The following is a 21,348-nucleotide window of genomic DNA, read 5'->3' on the forward strand; positions in this document are numbered from 1 at the left end:
TTGGGTGTAATGTTGTAATGTTGGCCCAATACGATACTTGTATCAGTATTCATGCATCTCTAGTTTTCACATTCTTGTAAAAGCTCTACTAGAAATAAATAAATAAAAAATTCAATAGATGTACTTCCGCTTGACAGACTAATCCAATCTCTAAAAAAAACACATCTCATGTGAATTTGTTTTATATGGAAAAGAGGTCTACCCATAGACTGTGTATAGCTGGACAGAGCATCGTCTCTTAAAAGTGAAGCCACCACAGGTCGGGCGCCCCCTGCTGTTCGGCTGCAGAAAGCTGTGTAACCCCACCCATCCCCATAGGTTTCAATGGCAAAACAGAACAACTTTCAATCACGTTTTTTTCTAATATACTGTAATTCTACCTCCGTTATCTAAATGCAGCAGCTAGTGTAACCTCTGCTTATATTGTTTAATTTTTATATCCCCACAGAATTCGGTTTTTAAAACTTTATTCGGCTCTATTCAAAAAAGGTGTGGTTATGGTAAAAGGGCTGCTTATGGACGGGACCAATAACAGACCGTCAGCTCCGCTCCGCCCCGCTCTGCAGTCTGTGACCGCGAGGCAGCCCTCAGGGGCGGGGTTATTTAAATGAGTAGGCGGTCTCTCCACAGCCATTCTCCCTCCTCTGGTCTCTACTGCGCAGACTCTGGTCTCTGAATCGCCAAAATGGAGGAAGATTTTGGCTTCATTTTCATTGAATGAATGGGAACGGAGACACGGCGTCCATCTTTATATACAGTCTATGGGTCTCCCTGTGACCACCTCCAAATGTGAAATTGGAAAAAATAAAACCAAAATGTGATCTGATCATTAAAAATATGTTTAAATTAAATTTAATCAGATCGGTGTTTGGAGAGCATAAGCAAACCTCACCCTGAGGAAGTATCTCATGTTCTTGTTGTGGAAGTCTCCAGGAGGTAGTAACAGATACAGCAGCACCTCACACAGATCCCGCAGGAAACCTAGGCCAAGAGAACGCCATGAGGATCGTTTAACTACGGCAAAACTCAAATAACACTACAGCTCATGCAATTGCAAAGGGAATAAAGGACAGTTATAATAATAAAAAAAACACTGTACAATATTTTTTATCAATGCAAACTGATAAAGCAGAGATAGATAATGACCTAAAATCAGCTGCTAAATCAACTCAAGAGCTTCGTCAAGCATTAAGAAATAAGATGTCTATACATAGCACAGCCAGTCACATGACCTCAACCCAACTGAGCATGCACCATGTTTAGCGGTCATGAAATAAATGTGTCATCAAATAAAGTAAAAGTAAAAAATAAAAGTAAATCACTCAATAAAAGTAATATAGTGTGATAAAAACGCTAAAGAATAAATATAATTAAGACAAAAATAAATATACAAAAAAATTAATATCATTATAATTGGGTTCCTTTATTAAAATTTGTTTTTGATTTACTTTTATTTATTTACATAACTATTTATTTCTGCATTAATTTATTTTTCCGATTTATTTATTTCTGCATTCATTTATTTCCCAATTTATTTATTTCGGTTTTTCCTTGTCCTTATATGATAATGAAGGGGGCGTGTTTTTCACGTACAGGCTTAGCAATCAAGCCCAGAGAGGGAGGAGCTGAAATGTCGGGGTGAAGTTCAGTATTGGATCTGCTCAGAGAAGCAGCTGCTCTCCTCAAAGAAATGGATTATAGTCTGTATTACCATCTAAATGATCTTTATCGTATAATCTCCCACGTTACCAAAGTAACCGCCAAACGGGCAAAACATGTACAATCGATATATGGTATCTGACATCGATCAACCAATAGGAATGCTAAGACACCGTCACATCATTGCTGGACAAGGAAAAACAGAAATAAATAAATTGGGAAATAAATGAATACAGAAATAAAATAACGGAAAGAAAATAATGCAGAAATAAATAGTTATGTAAATAATAAACAAATGTAGAAAAATGTAACAATATTAATTGAAAAACATAAATAACAATTTATTATGATATTTATTTTTATGTATATGTATTTATTTTGATATAATAATTAGAATAATTCTTTACCGTTTTAGTCACCATATTACTTTTATTGAGTGATTTACATACATTTTTATTTATTTATTTATTTTTAATTGTGGCCGTTTTGGTCCTCCATACTGTAGCTGTTGGTGGGGTGTGTGGTATAATTTACTTGTTCTATCATTTACTTGTTTTACTTGACACTTTTTTTTTTCACAGCTTCAGCTGAAAATGGAAAGGAACCCTACAGACAAGCTCTTCGGTCTTGGCTATGGTTGGGATTAATATAATTTGGTGAGGTGTGGATATACTGTTTTAAAATGCTGTATATAAAGTGTGTCCTTTACATCCTAACCCTAACCCTTCTGTCTCTGCGCTGCACTGAGTGACTGAGTGACGGCGTGAGCGTTCCCGTGAGTCTCTCTGTAGGTCTCACCTTCCTCGTCCTTGTGGGAGGTACACACCATGTCCCTGCAGATTTTCCTCTCCATCTCCACCTCCGCCTCGAAGAACGCATCCAACAGCTCCTCAGGGGCGTCACCTGCGTCACAAACGCACATCTACATCAACTCCCCCGACAGACGCTTTCTCCAACGTGGATTACATACAACACAAAGACATTTAGGGCGTTTTCACACCAGCACTATTTGGTCCAGTTAAAACGAACTCTGGTCCGTTTGTAACTTTAGTGCGGTTCGATTGAGCAGGTGTGAAAACAGTAATCGCACTCGGGTGCGGATCAAAAGAATATATGTGCTACTACTGGCTACTACAAGGGGTGTCACGATTCTCTAAATCCTCGATTCGATTTTATTTCCGATTTTAGGGTCACGATTCGATTCGATTCTCGATTTTATTTATTTTTCAGCAGAGAGGCCTATGCCAGTTTTAGATTAGTCTATGGTCAGTCATTGGTTTGATTCAGCAAATTTACAATATCTTATTTCAAAAGGTGGACTTGATATAAGTGATCTGTAATACACCACATTAGGCACTAATGGTCAAATTTAAATAATTAAATTAGGATATATATGTAATGCCATCTAGTGGCTTTTTTTTGGGTAGCAGCAGTGTGCACTATTAAAACAGCAATGTGCAACATAACAAAATAAATAATAAAAAAAAATACAGGAACAGTCATGTACAAAATAATAGAACAATTAGAGCCTTAACAAACTGAACTCTATCCTACTATAACAGTTAAACATGAAAAATAAGACTTTAAGACTTTTTCGGTCCCTAAAAAAAGACAAGAAAAGTTTATTTCTTTAACAAAGATATATTATTAACTTTATTCATAATCTTCATGAACTAAAATTGGTTTTATTACAATTAACAAGGTCATTGTTTTCTGCGAATGTTCTTTTCTTTACATGATACCCCTTTTATGAGCAGAAAAAACTCATGTAGTAAACCCCTCTTACATTTTGGAACCGTACCAAAGACACTGTCCTGGGCCCGGACCCAAAAATAGATCCAGAGAGGAGCAGCAGCAGCAGCAGCAGAAAACGGGTCTATTCTTGTAAGCTAAGCTAAAACATTTCATCCCAGGCCAGAGCTCTCCAACAGTGACACTTTATACTGAAAAGATGAAGATCTTCCTAAATCCTATATTAATACAGGGGTTGGACAATGAAACTGAAACACCTGTCATTTTAGTGCGGGAGGTTGAGCAGAGTGTGAAGGTTCAATTAGCAGGGTAAGAGCACAGTTTTGCTCTTAAAATATTGCAATGCACACTATAACATTATGGGGACATACCAGAGTTCAAAAGAGGACAAATTGTTGGTGCACGTCTTGCTGGAGCATCTGTGACCAAGACAGCAAGTCTTTGTGATGCATCAAGAGCCACGGTATCCAGGGTAATGTCAGCATACCACCAAGAAGCACCAACCACATCCAACAGGATTAACTGTGGATGCTGTAAGAGGAAGCTGTCTGAAAGGGATGTCCGGGTGCTAACCCAGATTGTATCCAAAAAACATAAAACCACAGAATTCAATGTGCACCTCAACTCTCCTGTTTCCACCAGAACTGTCCGTCACCACAATAAATGATTGTGCTCTAAAACCAGGTGTTTCAGTTTCATTGTCCGACTCCTGTATATCACAACAGTACAGCACAGTGTTTCATTAATCTGTAAGAAAGTGTGGCTCACGCTGTTTGAGGTCGTCTCTCTCGTTTAGTCTCTCCTGGGCCTTTCTGAAGACGCGGAGGTGGGTGGCGAAATCGTCCACCAGTCTTGTGGTGAAATAAGGCTGCCAGTCCACCTCTTTAGACCTGTATTTAAAATAAATGAATAAATAGAGAAAAAGGTGTCACTGCAGCACCCAAAAAAACAAACACATTCTAGACAGAACAATATCACGGCCAAAAAAAAAAAAAAAAAAATTAAAAAACACACCAATATCTACACCCACAACTACAGATTGTGTTTAATATATTATAGTATTAAAAAAATCAAATAAAAATACGTTAAAAACTAGCATTGACGGATGTCATTTAGATCATTTATTTGCAGAAAATGAAAAATGTCTAAAATAACAAAAAAAAAAGATGCAGAGCTTTCAGACCTCAAATAATGCAAAAAATATATATATTTTCATATATTCTTTTTACAAGTTTTACGAGTTCAGAAATTGATATTTTGTGGAATAACCCTGGTTTTTAATCACAGTTTTTTTCATGCATCTTTGCATCATGTTCTCCTCCACCAGTCTTACACACTGCTTTTGGATAACTTTATGCTGCTTTACTCCTGGTGCAAAAATGTAATGGTTTGTAATCATCCATCTTTCTATTAATTATATTCCAGAGGTTTTCAATTTGGCAAAATCAAAGACACTCATCATTTATAAGTGGTGACAATTATCATGAAAATTATCAGGGGTGCCCAAACTTTTTTAGAAATGTATGATTGTGATCAACATCACTAAAGCAATGTAATAAATAACATTATTTTTGGGGTTACCTTGTGGAGAACTGGACGAGAGCATTCTGCACCGTCTGCCTGATTTCCAGCAGGAAGGACTCGTCCTCACTCAGGGTGTAATACCAGTACTGGATATAGTCCCTCAGCGCAAACTGGATCACCTGCACGAAGAGAGAAGCAAATCAGGATCTGAGTAATCAAATGATGAAAACAAAGAGAGAGAGAAAGAGATTCAATCGGGTAACTGAGTCGCTGAATCTGATAAACACATTGCCTGGTTTTACTCGATTGTGTGGAAAGTTCTTATTGAGCTCTGTGGCAGCGGGCCCAGAGTTTTAGCTGTGCTGGAAGGACGGGATCTGGCTGCATAACTCAGCGTAACATCGTTTAGATGGATGGCGAAAGGAATTTGTTGATACTCCCGTCGTCCACACACACACACACACACACACACACACACACACACACACACACACACACACACACACACACACACACACACACACACACACACACACACACACACACACACACACACACACACACACACACACACACACACACACACACTCTTGCATAATCTTTGAAAAACACGCCATTCACTAACATCTGCAGGGTGTTTTTAGATCTAAACTCACCAGCTGATCTGTGTTACAGTATGAAATAGAGCCAATAGACACAGCTGCAAGTAACATTATCCATTCATCATAGGCAATATCATCAATTACAGCTCTAGAAAAAAATTAAGAGACCACTTTTATTCTATAAACTACAGACAACATTTCTCCAAATAAAAATATTGTCATTTAGAGCATTAATTTTGCAAAAAATGAGAAATGGCTGAAATAATGCAAAGAAAACAAGTTCATATTCATAAAGTTTTAAGAGTTCAGAAATCAATATTTGGTGGAAAAACCCTGGTTTTTAATCACAGTTTTAATGCATCTTGGCATCTTGCCATGTTCTCCTCCTCCACCAGTCTTACACACTGCTTTTGGATAATGTTAAGCTTAGTGGTTTAATGGCTTGTGATCATCCATCTTCCTCTTGATTATATTCCAGAGGTTTTCAGTTTGGTAAAATTAAAGAAACTCATCATTTTTAAGTGGTCTTTTATTTTTTTCCAGAGCTGTACATTATTGAAAGCATTAAGCACACACACGACTGCATTTCAGCAGACACAGCACGTGTGGCATGTGTGCTTCACTGAAGACACACAAAAGACGGCTGACTTGGCTCAAAGTGGTCAATCTAAAGAGCATGATCTCTAAGGAAAGGACAACGGCGGCCACTGAGGGTCAGCCACAAGTTTATTCAATGAGATTTCCTCTCACAATCCTCCCACTATATCACCTAATTACACACACAATGCAGCATTCGAGCGTGCAATGCAGAAGCATGCCTTCAGCCAAAAATCAGGGCTGGGTTTTGCCGATATGATCCGTATCGCGATACAGGGATTGCAATTCAACATATCACAACATACTGCAATACTGTAAGAAAGGCGATTTATTGTGTTTATATTTGTTTCATTGAAATATTTAATAAATACTTAAAGCGTGTTTTGAAAAATCACTACCATAATGCAAAACAAAAATACTGTGATAATTTAATGTATCATTATACATTAAAGTTAATTTGTTGTGAAGGTATAGAAATGCAGTGCTTCTTACATATATTTTCAGATTTATTTCACTGCAGACTGTATTAACCCAAGATATTTAATTTTTGTTTTGTTCGGCCAAATGTATTTAATTTGTTCATATACATCCATTCCTCCGTTCAGGTCTGCAACACATTCCAAAATAAGTTGATGTTCAAATGATGATTTAAAACAGGTAGTTATAATTAGGGCTGCATGATATTGCAAAAAAAAATTACATTGCAATGCTTTTTTTTCACGATATATATCGCAATATTAAACAATGCAATGAGCCATGATGTCACCGGCCCCGCCCCCACCCATGTGCTGTCTTGCGTTAGAGATCCGAACCAATCAAGAGCCGAGTCAGCGATTTAGAGTCAGCCAATCACTCAAAACCGGAGGAAAACAGGTCCTTAAATTGGGCATTTAAATGGATTTTTAAAAAGTAAATAAGAGCTTTTGTTTTTCTGGGATTAAAAGCGTGAATTCATCTGTAACTGAAAATAATTATGCAAAATTGTGCTGGACTGAGTTGCACAGCTATCGACAGGCTGTCAGCCGCTGCGTTTATGAGCACATGCCCAGCCATGTGGAGGCCAAGCGGTTACCTAGTGTTTGGTACAAAAACGGTATTGATGACGATTCCTAAACGATATATCGAGCAGATCTAATTTTAATCATAATTTGGTACAGAAGCAGTAACTACGAAAAGCTGAGGTTCTCCAATTTGTAACAAATTCATAAGAATTTTACATTTAAATACTTAAAAACAATGCTTTCTCCCTCCCTCCCTACCTTACATGCCTTAAATACATGAATGGTTGCATATTAACAAATTAAAACAAAACTATATACATATATATTGGGTTTATGCTGCCTGCAATCGATTATAAGTCAAATTAAATATAAGAAACATTTATTTACATCTTCAAAGCTCATCTACAAAAGTAGGGGAAGGAAATCTGCGGTCACACATCTGCCGTCATCAGTTTTGAGATTCGTCAAATGCCTTTCCAGACAGAAAGTGTAGTGTCTGCACTATCGGCCGAGCACAAGTCTGTCCACATGCACGGCTGCCTCACAGAGCATGTGACACTCTTTTACTGCCATGTCATCAGTCTTGGGCCTGGATACTTTCGAAATTCCCACAGAAGAATGACCCTGCACTTCAGAGAGCTCCTGCAGACAGAGCTTACCTGCTGCAGCGGCTCGTCGATGATGTTGGATCCCGTCAGGCGCCGGTCGATCTTTATTTGCTTGGTTTCTTGCTTCAGCTCTTCTAAAGTCTGAGGAAACAATCAGAGTGTTACTCTGGATCTTTAATAGCAGAGCCTGATGGCTGGATTGGAGCAGGATTAGGTTTAGGATTAGGATTTCTCTCATGCTAAAGTATAAATGCTAAAACAGTTATCGCTGTACTTCAAATATATCTGATCAAAGACATTTCTGATAGTTCTGAACCTCGCAAATAATACAAACTAATAGCTCACGCCTTAACACTGTTTAAACTGCATGCTAAAAACATCACACACTCTCACAATGGTAAAACAATAGTTAAATGGTAAAAAAAAATCAATAAAATAAAATAAAAATCAAATTAGAATAATTTATTGCTTATCATTCATTTGATTATCATTGTGATAAATAACCAAATCAAAATATACAAAAAAAAATATATGAAAGAAAACAGCATGACTAGATCTTCTTCTGGTAGAATGATTATTTAAAAGAGCTGCCCACTCTTTAAACTGTGTGAATAAATTTATTCTGATTTTATAGGTCAGAGGATTAATTAATTAATTCATTCATTCATTCATTTGTGTAATAATGAATTAATTAATTAACTCAATAAATAAAATAGAAAAAAAATAAGAGACATAAATGTATTTTAGGATACATAAAAAACTAATATAATAATGAAGTGTAATGGGATGAAGTGCTACAGACTAGTAGCTCTCCAGCCCAGAGGGTTGTTGAACCCAATTGCAGAACAGTTGAACTCAAAGCAGGTAAACCCAAGAAAAAAAAGAAAAATTTAATAAATGAACACAGCGCTCCTCACGCGGGATCGAACCCATGCCGTCGGGATCACCATTTATTTTTTATTGTTTTATTATTATCATTAATTATAGTTCAAATAACCTGACGAGCCAAATATTTTATGCCTATTGCCTATTTCCGACCCCTACATTAAAATAATGTCATCTGTGTCTCACTGTTATCAGAGGCACACTGCTGCTGTAGCTCAGCCAATAAGCTCTCACTCCTTCCCTGCTCTGCACTCTAAACCCATACATCACCCAGTGCCCCTCCCAAACTACCCCTACTATTTTTTAGCAAAGTCAGCGAAAATCAGGAAGTTTATTCTGCACTAAAATTAGGAGTTGACTAATCAATATTATTGATTATGTTGATTAATTATTTCAGCCATACATCTGAGTGTGATGACTGTACTCACACCTGCCATAATGAACCGCACCAAAAGTGAAAACAAACCATAGACCCATTTAAATGAACAAAAAGGTGTAACACAGTGTAAATTATAATACAATAGTATAACGTCCTCGAGTGTGAACACTACTGCTGTACCTTTGCTATGCCAGTTGGTGTGGGAGGCAGATAGGAGTGTTCGCACTTCTCTAGGTGTTTCTCTGAGTTTGTCTTTCCAAACAAAAGGGTGACGGCAAAGCCCCTAAATAGAAAAAAAAAGAGACATTTATTATAAAAGCAAAGACATCGGCCCCTGCAGGAGAAAGATAAGCTTATTCATATTCATGGAGGGCATCAGTGCATGAAGACACACAGCAGACCTGGAGGAGCCCTGCTGAGGCAGCGGCGATCCACTTACCCGCCAACAAAACAGAAGATATAAAACGCCAGGTAAAAGATAGCAAAAGGTCCGAATGTGATGAGGAAGAGCACGACTCCCAGACCCCCCCATCCCCAGATGGACAGACTGGCCTGAAACACACAAAGAAAAGACACAGAAAGAGACAGACAGAGAAGATTAGCAAGTTAATGGAATTACAAGTACTATTAAACAATTTATTGCCACTTACAGCTGCTCAATACATTGTTTGCTAATGGTTATTCCAATATTTGCTTTAGGAACACTGATACTGCAATGGCGGTCATGTGCAAATGATTTCTTAATTCTATAATATGCATCCTGACCAGTCATCATCAGCCATCTGGGTACAGAAAAGTGATATAATAATAATAACGCAAATAAACCTAAATGCTAAGTAGGTTTGGTCAAAAAAACTGAGGCAGGACTATCTTTAAAAGTCTTTAAAACTATAAAAGCTGCTCACAGTTAAAACTGGGAGACAGAGCCCTTTAAAGAGCACTTACTCTCCTAACACCTCTAACTAACTACCTTCTACTACCAGATCAGGAGAATCTCTCACTATCTTTAAGAGACTCCTGAAGACAGAGCTCTTCAAAGAGCACTTACTCTCCTAACACCTCTAACTAACTACCTTCTACTACCAGATCAGGAGAATCTCTCGCTATCTTTAATAAACTCCTGAAGACAGAGCTCTTCAAAGAGATCTTACTCTCCTAACACCTCTAACTAACTACCTTCTACTACCAGATCAGGAGAATCTCTCACTATCTTTAATAAACTCCTGAAGACAGAGCTCTTCAAAGAGCACCTACTCTCCTAACACCTCTAACTAACTACCTTTTACTACCAGATCAGGAGAATCTCTCACTATCTTTAATAAACTCCTGAAGACTGAGCTCTTCAAAGAGCACCTACTCTCCTAACACCTAGAACTTCTAAACTAACTACTTCTAACCTCATTTCCTTCTTCTCTCCTTTCCTCCTCTATCCCACTTTTTTCTATTTGGTCTACTTTAGGCCATGCCTAAAATGTTTTTGACTTGAACTTCTATGTCCTCTATTGCTAAATGTACATTTATGTCCATTATCTGTAAGTCGCTTTGGATAAAAGCGTCCACTAAATGTAATTGTATCCAAGAAAATAATTGATTTTCACAGTGATAACTAGGCTTAAAAGTCTAACCTACCAAAAAAGTAATGATAAGAATATATATCTTCTTTGCTTCAGCAAACCAGCAATAATGACTCCAAAATGAGCCCAGAATCGGTCCTGGGTGCAGACTGCATATTCGAGACAAGAGTCTGACACTGTCCTCGCACTAACCACACAGCAAAATAAGGCAAGGTTCCTGTCAGAGCAGAGAGACCTTGTTCTGTGTCAGTTTCCCCCCAACCAGGGTCAAGATAAATTTTGCCTATCTTGGTTTAGAATAAGAGGAACAGGCTGACATGTCTCAGGAATTGAACACAACACACTCCAGAACTAAAAACTGAAAGCAAAATGGATTCATGCTAAACTGCAGCCACTACTCTTCAAACAGCCTAACATTAACTGGGTTATTATTCAGATTAAACCAAATGAAAACTGTGGAAATTCAGTTATTACAAACCGAACTGTAACCACCAAAGACTCTATATATATTTAAAACACTGCTTTCTGGAATAGTGGTGTTTTTAGGGGTTTGTCAGAGACAGTAATACAATGTGGCTACATAAAAAAAACAAAAAAAACCCAAAAATACATATCGTATTTTTCACACTGGATGATGAGGTGCACTATCAATAAACGTCTATTTTCTGGTCTATTTTCATATTTTATGCAACACTAGTAAGGAACTGTGGTGTCACCATGTTTTCCTTATAATTCATCAGGTCTCACAACCCACCTAAGCTAAGTTAAGTAAACAAAACTGTAATTCTTAAAAACAAAATAGTGCTGGATGTTAATCTACACAGATTTCTATCCTGAAAACTGTTTGTTTGGGTGAGTAAAGTGTAACTGAAACTCCTGTATAACTCTGTCTTTTAGTGGAGTGGCTTCACTGCTCCTTAATACCTGACTGGTAGAATTGATACATAAGGAAGCAACGGATTATTAGGTGCTCTGTTGATTTTTGGGAAAATTAAAGGATTTTAAGAGCAGTGGAAAAATACAGTAATAATAATAAAACTCACAGAGATCTTAACACATTTAGGCCTTATAATACGATGTGTTTTATATTCTTGTAAAATACAGTTATAACCATGTGGGACCGATCAGTCATGCAAACCAATACCACACAAAAAAATCCTGACTACAGGACAATAAGTTGCATAGTGTAAAGAGTACAACAATCTGAAAACTCTAATAGTGCTGTACTGTGAACTAGTGCTGGGCGATATGAGAAAAATCACTATATGGAATTTTTTATATCACGATAACATTTAAGTATGTTTTCAGTTATTCTTAAAAAAATATGACAAAATAATATCATTGCTTACTTTTTCCAACTTCATTTCAAAGTGACATTAAACCAAACTTTCACAAATGAGAATTACTACCTTTTAGTGCAGCAATATATATATGTATCCAATGAAAACATATGAGGTAGATGCAGTGGCTAACTGTTTCAAAAGAACAATGCGTCTCTATTGTTCAGCTCTCATGAGTTTAATAACGTAAAGCAGCGTAATGTCGCAAAACCACATTATGAAGCTTTTTTTGCGAAGATTAATTTATTATCACTTATATAAAAAGTTTATGCAAAGTGACCACGGCAATACATTTCATCGAAGCCTACTTTATATATTTGCATGAATAATTGATGAAATTACTGTAGAAACGATAGAGATATTTATTGTCCACGATATTTATTGTCATATCGCACAGCAGTACTGTGAACCTGAATAAAGTGTCTAATCCACAGAACCTGGGCTGGCAGGAGAAAATGGTCACGGCTGCTGGGCCTGAACGGTCAGTTCAGTCTGTCTAATCTGAATTCCTTGATAAAAAGGTTATAAAAAGGCCTAAAGCCCAGAAAGACACAGTGACACAGAGAGAGAGAGAGAGAGAGAGAGAGAGAGAGAGAGAGTCCGAAATCAACCACCAGGTTTCCTGTTTTTGTCAGAGCAGGAAAACCAGCACTCCGGTCTGTAGCGTCACGCCGTCCTCCTGACCCAGTGCTTAAAACACACACACTCACACAGCCTGAGGTTAAATATACTATACTAAATACTAGTGCATCTCAAAAAATGAGAATACCATTGAGAATATATATATTTTAAGCGTTTATTTCTATTACTGCTGATGATTACGGCTGGAAAGCAATAAGAGAGCACTTAAAAAACGATTTAAGTTTGATTTATTTGATTTTACCAAATTGAAAACCTCTGGAATATAATCAAGAGGAAGATGGATGATCACAAACCATCAAACCACCAAACTGAACTGCTTGAATTATTTTTGCACCAGGAGTAAAGCAGCATAAAGTTATCCAAAAGCAGTGTGTAAGACTGGTGGAGGAGAACATGATGCCAAGATGTATTAAAAACGTGATTAAAACCAGGGTTGTTCCACCAAATATTGATTTCTGAACTCTTAAAACTTTATGAATATGAACTTCTTGTTTTCTTTGCATTATTTGAGGTCTGAAAGCTCTGCATCTTTTTTTTTGTTATTTCAGCCATTTCTCATTTCCTGCAAATAAATGCTCTAAATGACTATATTTTTATTTGGAATTTGGGAGAAATGTTGTCTGTAGTTTATAGAATAAAACAACAATGTTCATTTTACTCAAACATAAACCTATAAATAGCAAAATCAGAGAAATTGATCTCAGAAAATGAAGTGAATCTGAAATAGATATTTGTCATATCCTCCAGCTATACATAATATATACCACTTTTTTTTTTTAGACACTTTTACTTGCTTTCACATGACAGTAACTATTTTAAATCATACCAAAACTGTGATAATTATAGCGGGATAAAAACAGCACAGTTATTAGGAATTCCAGCTTGGTGTACTTGTTTAAGCTGGTGGTTTTGAAAAGGAAACTGTATGAGAGATCAGTTCCCATGAAGATTTGGTAAGATCTGCTTTCGGCGAGTGACTAACAGATTCTCACTACAGAACCTGCCGGGCAGGAAGAGGGCTGGAAGATGATGGCAGTGGGGCAAAGGATAAAAATAAATAAAATAAATTAGGTCTACACTGCATTTTATAGAGGCGGAAGAGGTAGAGGTGAAGATGAAGTGATAGTTCTGGAAGAGCGAGGAAACCGTAAGACATCAGATAAGAACACAGATGACTTATTAATAAGGATCTTTACGGGTCATCAAGAGAGCAGGCGTATCCTGCAAAGCACACCAGATTATAAAGCGCACTATTAATTAACGTCTATTTTCTGACCTATTTTTATACATATAATACATATTAATGCACTGGATTATAAGGCGCATTACGCAACACTAGTAAGGAACAGGGGTACCGCCATGTTTCCCCTCTTTTTAAGCAGGTCTCAGTGCTGGGTGGTGTTTGTGGGTAACTAAGTTAAGTAAAACTAAGCTAAGCTAAGTAAACAAAACTGTAATTCTTAAAAAAATATATTTTCCTTTCAAAAAAGTGAAAAAAAAATCACTGTATGTTAATCTACACAGATTTCTCTCCTGAAATAAAATCCTGATTCTTTGGGTTAGATTTTCACTAAGGCTGGGTGCAGCAGCATTAGCTTTAGCATTAGGGGCTAACCGCAAGTAAATGCAGCCGGACAGCGCTACACTGAGGAACCCTGAGTGTTACCATAAGCAAAGGGCGATATTAGATGTTAGTGATTTGTTTCACTTAGCTTGTTTTAACATGGAAAATGGGCAGACTACAGTCTGATATATTCATCTCTGAATGGAAAAAGAGCTAGTGCTGTAGTTAGCGGCTAATGCTAACACTGCTCCAGCCTTGGTGCTGGAGAAACTTCACAAAAAAAAAACTCACCCTTATAGCGCTGTACTTTATCTGAGTGGTTTTACTGTTTTTTAATACCCGACTGGTAAAATTCATACATTAGGAACATCAGATTATAAGACACACTGATGATTTTTGAATCAAATTAAACTAAATTAAATAATTTAAAATGCACCTTACAGTGTGAAAAATACAAGTAAGCCCCGTGCTCCACAACAGACTTTCACTGGAATTACTGGCATTTTGTTTTCTTTACTACTGACCAAAAACCAGCCGGGCAGACGCGTGACTCAGCCGCTCACGCTAATTCGAGGATGTGTCAAAACATTGTACAGGCAGTTCTCTCTTTCACAATAGCCATAATGTATGGGTTATTATTAGTGCAGAGAGAGAGAGCACCATGCGGGCGAGGCTCTGGAGACCAGCCCCTAGCACTCAAACATGCCAGAAAAGTCTGAATGCTTAAACGCTACAAAAGGTTAAATAAGACAATGCTTTAAAACCACTGACCTGAAGCGCCACAGAACAGGTCACATACAAACCCTACAGTGGAATTTCATTAGAAGCATTTCTCACTTTCTATTCAAGACCACACTGGAGAGCAGAGTGGAGAGAGGAACTGAGAATTAGTCATTTGTGTTGTGAAGAAATGATAAAAGAGGAGATGGCACAGATTGGTGGTTGAACAGACTAGTCAACCAGTTCATCCAGCAGCTGTCCGTTGGTTTAGTAACAAAACATCCAGGAAAAACTGCTTTAAACTAACTTTAAAGTGCACTTAAAATCCTTTAAATTCCCCAAAATCATCAGTACGCCTTATAATCCGGTGCTTCTTATTTATGAATTCTACCAGTCAGGTATTAAGAAGTAGTAAAAAGCGCTATACAGGAGTTTCAGTTTAGTTCTCCAGCACTGAGACTCAAGACGGGAGCAGTGTTAGCATTAGCTGCTAACCACACTAAGCGTTAGCTCTTTTGCCATTAAGAGGTGAGTATTATCAGCCTATAGCATGCACATTTACCATGTTAAAACAAGCTACGGTGGACAAACCGCTAGCTAATAATGTCCTGGCTCACCGGAAAACACTCAGGGTTCCTCAATGTAGTGCTGTCCGGCAGCATTAGCCGCTAACTGCAGCTAGCCTTAGTGGAAATCTGTAAATCTAAGCTTACTATACAAAAAGAGAAGCGCTTAAGTCACCCAAATAAACAGTTTTCTAGAGAAAAATCTGTGTAGATAAATTTCTAGCACTTGTTTCACTTTAAAAGAAAATGTAAAAGTATTTTTTTAAGAATTACAGTTTTGTTTACTTAACTTAGCTTAGCTAAGCTTAGCTTTACTTCACTTACGTTACCCCCCACACCACCACCCAGCAGTGAGACCTGCTGAATTAGAAGTAAAACATGGCGACCCCCCTGTTCTTTACTAGTGTCGCATAATGAGTCTTATAATACGGTGCACCTTATGTATGAAAATAGACCAGAAAATAGATGTTTATTAATACGCTACTTATTTTGACTGTACTGTGATTGTAGACTGCACTGTTATGTCTATCAAATTGTATCATGTCTGCTGCATTAATTGTATTTATTATACTGTTCTAGCTCGATTTGTTGCATGTTTGTACTTAATGTATTTGATAGAAAGAAGTTATCTGAGGACATCCACTCCTGGAGTTCCTGGAGTACGTACGGCATCCCTGCAGATGGAGTAGCTTTAGAGTTTCCCTTTTAACGATTTCACGACAGGGTCTATTCCCAAGGAATGGCGCAATCCCTTCATCTCTCGAAGCTACAAAACTGGGTTTGAAAGGAGTGACTCAGCTCACAAAACAAAGCAGTCTGATAACGCTTTTTTATCAGAGAGAAATTCCCATGCTGCTCCACCCTCCTGTCCATTCATCTTCCCTTCACGAAACTGGCCTGTCACAGAGTACTCGTACGAATAGACGCTTCACAGGGGTTTGATCTCTCTCTGCTCTCGCTGGGTGGGAGTCAGACAGTGTGGCTTATTGAGTTGAGACAAAAGAGGCAAGGCAGACAGAGAGAAAAAAAAACATTACAGAGGAAAATACAAACTAAGCGCCGGAGTACTTTAAACAAGGCAGATATAAGGGTTCAGAGTGTTCGGGCGGTCTAAAGCGCTGCCACTATGATCGGGAGTTTGCTGTTTCGAATCCCGGTCATGCAGCTTGCCATCAGCTGCCAGAGCCCCGAAAGAGGACAACTGGTCTTGCTCTCTCTGGGTGGGTACAGTACAGTAGATGGCACTCTTTCTTTTCCCTCATCACTCCTAGGGTGATGTTGATCAGCACAAGGCTGCATCTGTGAGCTGATGTATCGGATCCAAGTGAGTCGCTGCGCTTTCCTCCTAACGTTAGCGCTGTGATGATAAGAGGCGGAGTCTGACTTCACATGTGTCAGAGGAGGAGGCGTGTGCTAGTCTTCTTAACCCTCCTGATGTTGTGGCATCACTAGTGATGGAGGATACACATCTGAGTAGTAGCTGAAAGGGTGGGAAAATTGGCTAAGCTAAATAGTTAGAGGCAGATAAGAGGAGTAAGGAAACGAGGCAGATAACAGACGTCTGCTCTGTCTCCAGGCAAATTTAAGTGGAGAATACACAAGGGAGCACAAAGCCTTGGCCTAAGACAACCTGACAAATTTCCCCAGGAAGAGGTTAAGTAGTTTAATGATATCCTAACATGTAAAGAGAGGAGACACATTACCTAATCAAATTGGATTTTGAAGACCGAACCCCAGGCCTACTGAGGGTCTGTTTGGCTAGAGGCGTTAAAACTCTGGTTGTGGCCTTGCCTCAAGTCCCACAAGTTTTTTTTTTCCGCATGGTCAGAAGAATATTTATCAGAGGGCTTCTTATCAAAATGCAAATGACTACAAAGCACCCGTGGCAGCATTACAGGGCCACAGCCAGTGAAAACAAGATAACAACACAGAGCACAAACTCACTGCTCATTACAGGACTTCAGCACAGTCCTGCTGCTGCTGCTATTTCTGCTCAGCTGAACTACACACACAGATATTCACACTTTTTCACAAAAAGCCGAAATTCAAGGCACTGAATAATACAAGTATGCACCAATCAGCTAAAACAAACTCAATAAAATTGATAGCATTGATTACACAGGTTCAGAAGCAGGAAAAAACAGACAAGAGCAAAAATCTAAGAGCTAATTATTAGTACACATGTTAAAATCAGAGTCACCGCAAAGACCATCAAGAACGTTATGATGAAACTGGCACTCATCAGGGCTGTCCAAGAAAATGAAGATAGGATAAGTAACACTACATATACAGCTGGTTGTTCTTTTTTTAATTCTGTACATTCAAGTTTATTATTGTTTCTCAGATTTTGCTATTTATAAGTTTATGCTTGAGTCAAATGAACATTGTTGTTTTATTCTATAAACTACAGACAACATTTCTCCCAAACCCTAAATAAAAATATTGTCATTTAGAGCATTTATTTGCAAAAAATTTAGAAATGGCTAAAATAACAACGAGAAAAAGATGCAGAGCTTTCAGACCTCAAATAATGCAAAGAAAACAAGTTCATATTCATAAAGTTTTAAGAGTTCAAAAATCAATATTTGGTTTCATGCATCTTGGCATCATGTTCTCCTCCACCAGTCTTACACACTGCTTTTGGATAACTTTATGCTACTCACTCCTGGTGCAAAAATTCAAGCAGTTCAGTTTGATTCCTCTTGATTATATTCCAGAGGTTTTCAATTTGGTAAAATCAAAGAAAAACATCATCATTAAGTGATTTCTTATACTTATAACACATATATGATTTTTATTAGATTTTACTGCACACATCCAGCCAGTGTATATAACAAACACAGTAATCTTACACTTTGTTATTACATATTATGCTGACTCGGCCGACTCATGGCCTAGCCTATATTTTATCATCCCGGCCTGTGACCTCAATATCTGCAGGTTATGTGTGAACTAAGCTCAGGCTGCGAGTGCTGTTATAACACCTCGACAGCAGGGTCTGTTCTTCCTCCAGTTTGAAAGCCTGGCTGTGAAAAACTGAGACGAATAGAAACGACAGTCTTTCTGCTCGGCGGTTCATTCTGTATTCCTGATTAACGGCACAATGTGACCAGTGATGACACAGTGCATGCAGATCATGCTTAAGAGACACCTCGTAAGCTGATTACAGCAGTTGCTTCCTCTCTGGGCGTGCTGGATCAAGTCCTAACCTGCACTCTGTGCACACATCCTCACGTCACTCACATCCCTCAGCCCTGGGGGTGTAGCAGAACCACTCGGCACGATCAGAGTACCACAGTGTGTGAATTAGGCCTGTCACAATAACTGCAATATCGATTTATCGTACAATAAATGAACATGACCTTAATCATTTTTGATAATCGTGATATCGTCTATTGCAGAGATGTCCAAACTTTTTTGTTGGGGGCCAGAAGGAGAAATATATTTGAAGTCACGGGCCACAGACTCTGTAATAAAACAAATAATGAAATATACCACTTTAAATAATACTTTTTTCCTGATTATTTCATTTACACACCATTTTACTTGACTTACTATCTTTATCTTTGACAGTGTTGTGTAAACTAAGATTTTTCAAATTGATGTTTCATTTAATGATGTCTTTAATATTAAACTCCTTAATTACGGCAACTTTTATATCGTGTACGGCAATAATTTCTGGGACGATATATCATCCACAAAAAATTCTTATTGTGACAGGCCTAGTGTAAATATGTTTTCAATTGAGATGTAAATATTAAAAGATTATCACTTTAATTTGATTAATATTGATAAAATATTAAATCAATCCTTAAATCAATCAATCTCACGTTGTAAGGAAGTTTTGTTATACTGACAAAGAAATAAAAAAGTATAAGTAATTATATATGTATTTCTTATTTTACACACTGTAAGGCGTGTCGTATTATAAGGCGCACTATCAATAAACATCTATGTTATGGTCCATTTTCATACATAAGGAGCATCGGATTATAATAAGGTTAGATTCCCGAATTTCTCCAGCATTAAAGCTGGAGCATTAGTATTAGTGTTAGTGTTAGCATTAGCATTAGCGGCTAAACGCTAGCCTGACAGCATTACACTGAGGAACCCTGAGTGTTGTGGCGACTCAGGGCAATAGTAACTAGTGGTTTGTCCCATGTAGCTTGTTTTAACACAGTTAACACGCAGCCTACAGTCTGATATACTCACGTCTGAACAATGCAAGAGCTAGCGCAGTTAGCAGGTAATGCTAATGCTGCTCCAGCACTGCTAGCCAAGTTATCAGAAGGCTACCGGACAAAATTCTCACCTCTGAATGAGGTAATAGAGGTTAGGGCTACTCGAGCGGCTAATGCTACTCCAGTCTCAGTGATGGATGCAAATTCAGCAACCTACAAAAACAATGTGACTTGAAAAAGACCTGAGGGTCTGCTTTTACCAGAAGCTTAAATATAATTTGTCAGAAGCCCTGCTCTAATTGTTTTTGCTGATTGCTGCTTTTGAACCAGTGTGGTATAAAAAGGACCTGCACCTAAAGTCCTAACTAGTCCTAAGCAGAAGATTGGTCCAAAAGCAGCAATCTGCAAAAAACAATCTGAATCTGAAAAGTACTTGAAAGATTGCCTCCACCAGACGTTTGAAGCTTCATCAGAAGCTTAAACCTGATTGGTCATAAGCTCTACCCTGATCGTTTTTGCTGATTGCTGCTCTTGAACCAAAGGGTCATGGGAAAAGCTTAACCATAAGTTCAGCCCTGACTAGTCTTTTAAGAACATTTTTATACCGGTAGTGAAGCATTTTTCCACTCGCTTTGGTTTGTTTTCACACAGACAAAAACCTAAACGCACCAAAATCCAAATCCAACAAACCACACAAGCATGTCGTCTCTTCTGATTGGTGAGAGCTGTCCTGTGCACAAGCAAAAAAATTAATATAGCATATATAACATGAATCTGCTTAAGTAGCTTAAAAAAAGAACACGTAAAAACTGCTTCTACGCTCTGAAAACACATTTTTTTAAGTTTTTAATGGGATGTGCGGTGCGGATGTCCGTGCAATAGCTTCTGCACCAGCAAAGATGGCATTAGTTAACAGCTGTAGTAATTATCTGGCTAATATATCAGTTTAAACTGCACCTGAACAGCCTTTAAGTTCGAATATAAGAAGTATGTTTCATAGACAGGTCATGCCCAGCCCTGACTGATCCCAATTTTTTTTTTTAAATCAAACTCAGAAAAACAGAATCTCTGTTATGATCGATTAGAAGTTCTGATTGGTTCAAGAGCATTGATTTGCAAAAAGTTCAGACCTTACTGGCCAGAAGTCCAACCTGACTGGTGAAAGAGCAGCAATCAGCAAGTAAATGACCTAAAGTGACCTAAAAGAGGACTTGAAAGTCTGCCATCCATAAGCTTAGACCTGATTGGCTAAATGTAGGCCTGTCACAATAACTACATTATCAACTATCGACTTATTGTTCAATATATTGACATGACTTTAATCATTTTAATAATCGTGATATCGTCCATTGTATTGGCACTTACAAAATGCACTTACATTTGAATTATGAATGTGGGCATGGCTAGGGCATATTGTTACATATTTTATGAATGTGGGCGTGAATTAACCAAAGGTATGAAAACATACCTTTATTAAGAAAACTGCCCTCCATCAACACTCAAAACTAACTTAAAGAAACATAATCACGGCTCAGTGCTGCTCTAGTTGCTTAACTTTATTGTCTCTTAGGTTCGTGTTGCCTCAGCCTTCCATCACCAGACAGTTGCGTGTTTTTGCCGGTACAATGCGGGCCAGCTGGGACAGACCGTGGCTGCACGTCATGGTGTGGGGCAGACCTGCGATTCCCCTGCTTCGCAAAATTAGGTGTGGTTCGAAAATTAGGTGCGTGAACAGGAATACAAAAGGTTATTGT

At 38.0% G+C, this 21,348-nt stretch overlaps 1 protein-coding gene across 3 annotated transcripts in view; it reads right to left on the minus strand.

Annotated features, from left to right (window-relative positions):
- snx13 (sorting nexin 13) overlaps nucleotides 1–21,348 on the minus strand; it is a 49,040-nt gene that overhangs the window by 21,743 nt on the left and 5,949 nt on the right. For all 3 annotated transcript variants that reach the window (XM_022668523.2, XM_022668524.2, XM_022668525.2), the window contains exons 2-8: nucleotides 9,447–9,559; nucleotides 9,188–9,290; nucleotides 7,795–7,884; nucleotides 4,993–5,114; nucleotides 4,180–4,301; nucleotides 2,458–2,562; nucleotides 893–981 (exon numbers count right to left, since the gene is read on the minus strand). In XM_022668523.2, coding sequence (XP_022524244.2) covers nucleotides 893–981; nucleotides 2,458–2,562; nucleotides 4,180–4,301; nucleotides 4,993–5,114; nucleotides 7,795–7,884; nucleotides 9,188–9,290; nucleotides 9,447–9,559 — 744 coding nt within the window. The remainder of the gene's footprint in view (nucleotides 1–892; nucleotides 982–2,457; nucleotides 2,563–4,179; nucleotides 4,302–4,992; nucleotides 5,115–7,794; nucleotides 7,885–9,187; nucleotides 9,291–9,446; nucleotides 9,560–21,348) is intronic.

The sequence above is a fragment of the Astyanax mexicanus genome, chromosome 3, assembly GCF_023375975.1.
Source record: "Astyanax mexicanus isolate ESR-SI-001 chromosome 3, AstMex3_surface, whole genome shotgun sequence".
Taxonomy (NCBI): Eukaryota; Metazoa; Chordata; class Actinopteri; order Characiformes; family Acestrorhamphidae; genus Astyanax; species Astyanax mexicanus.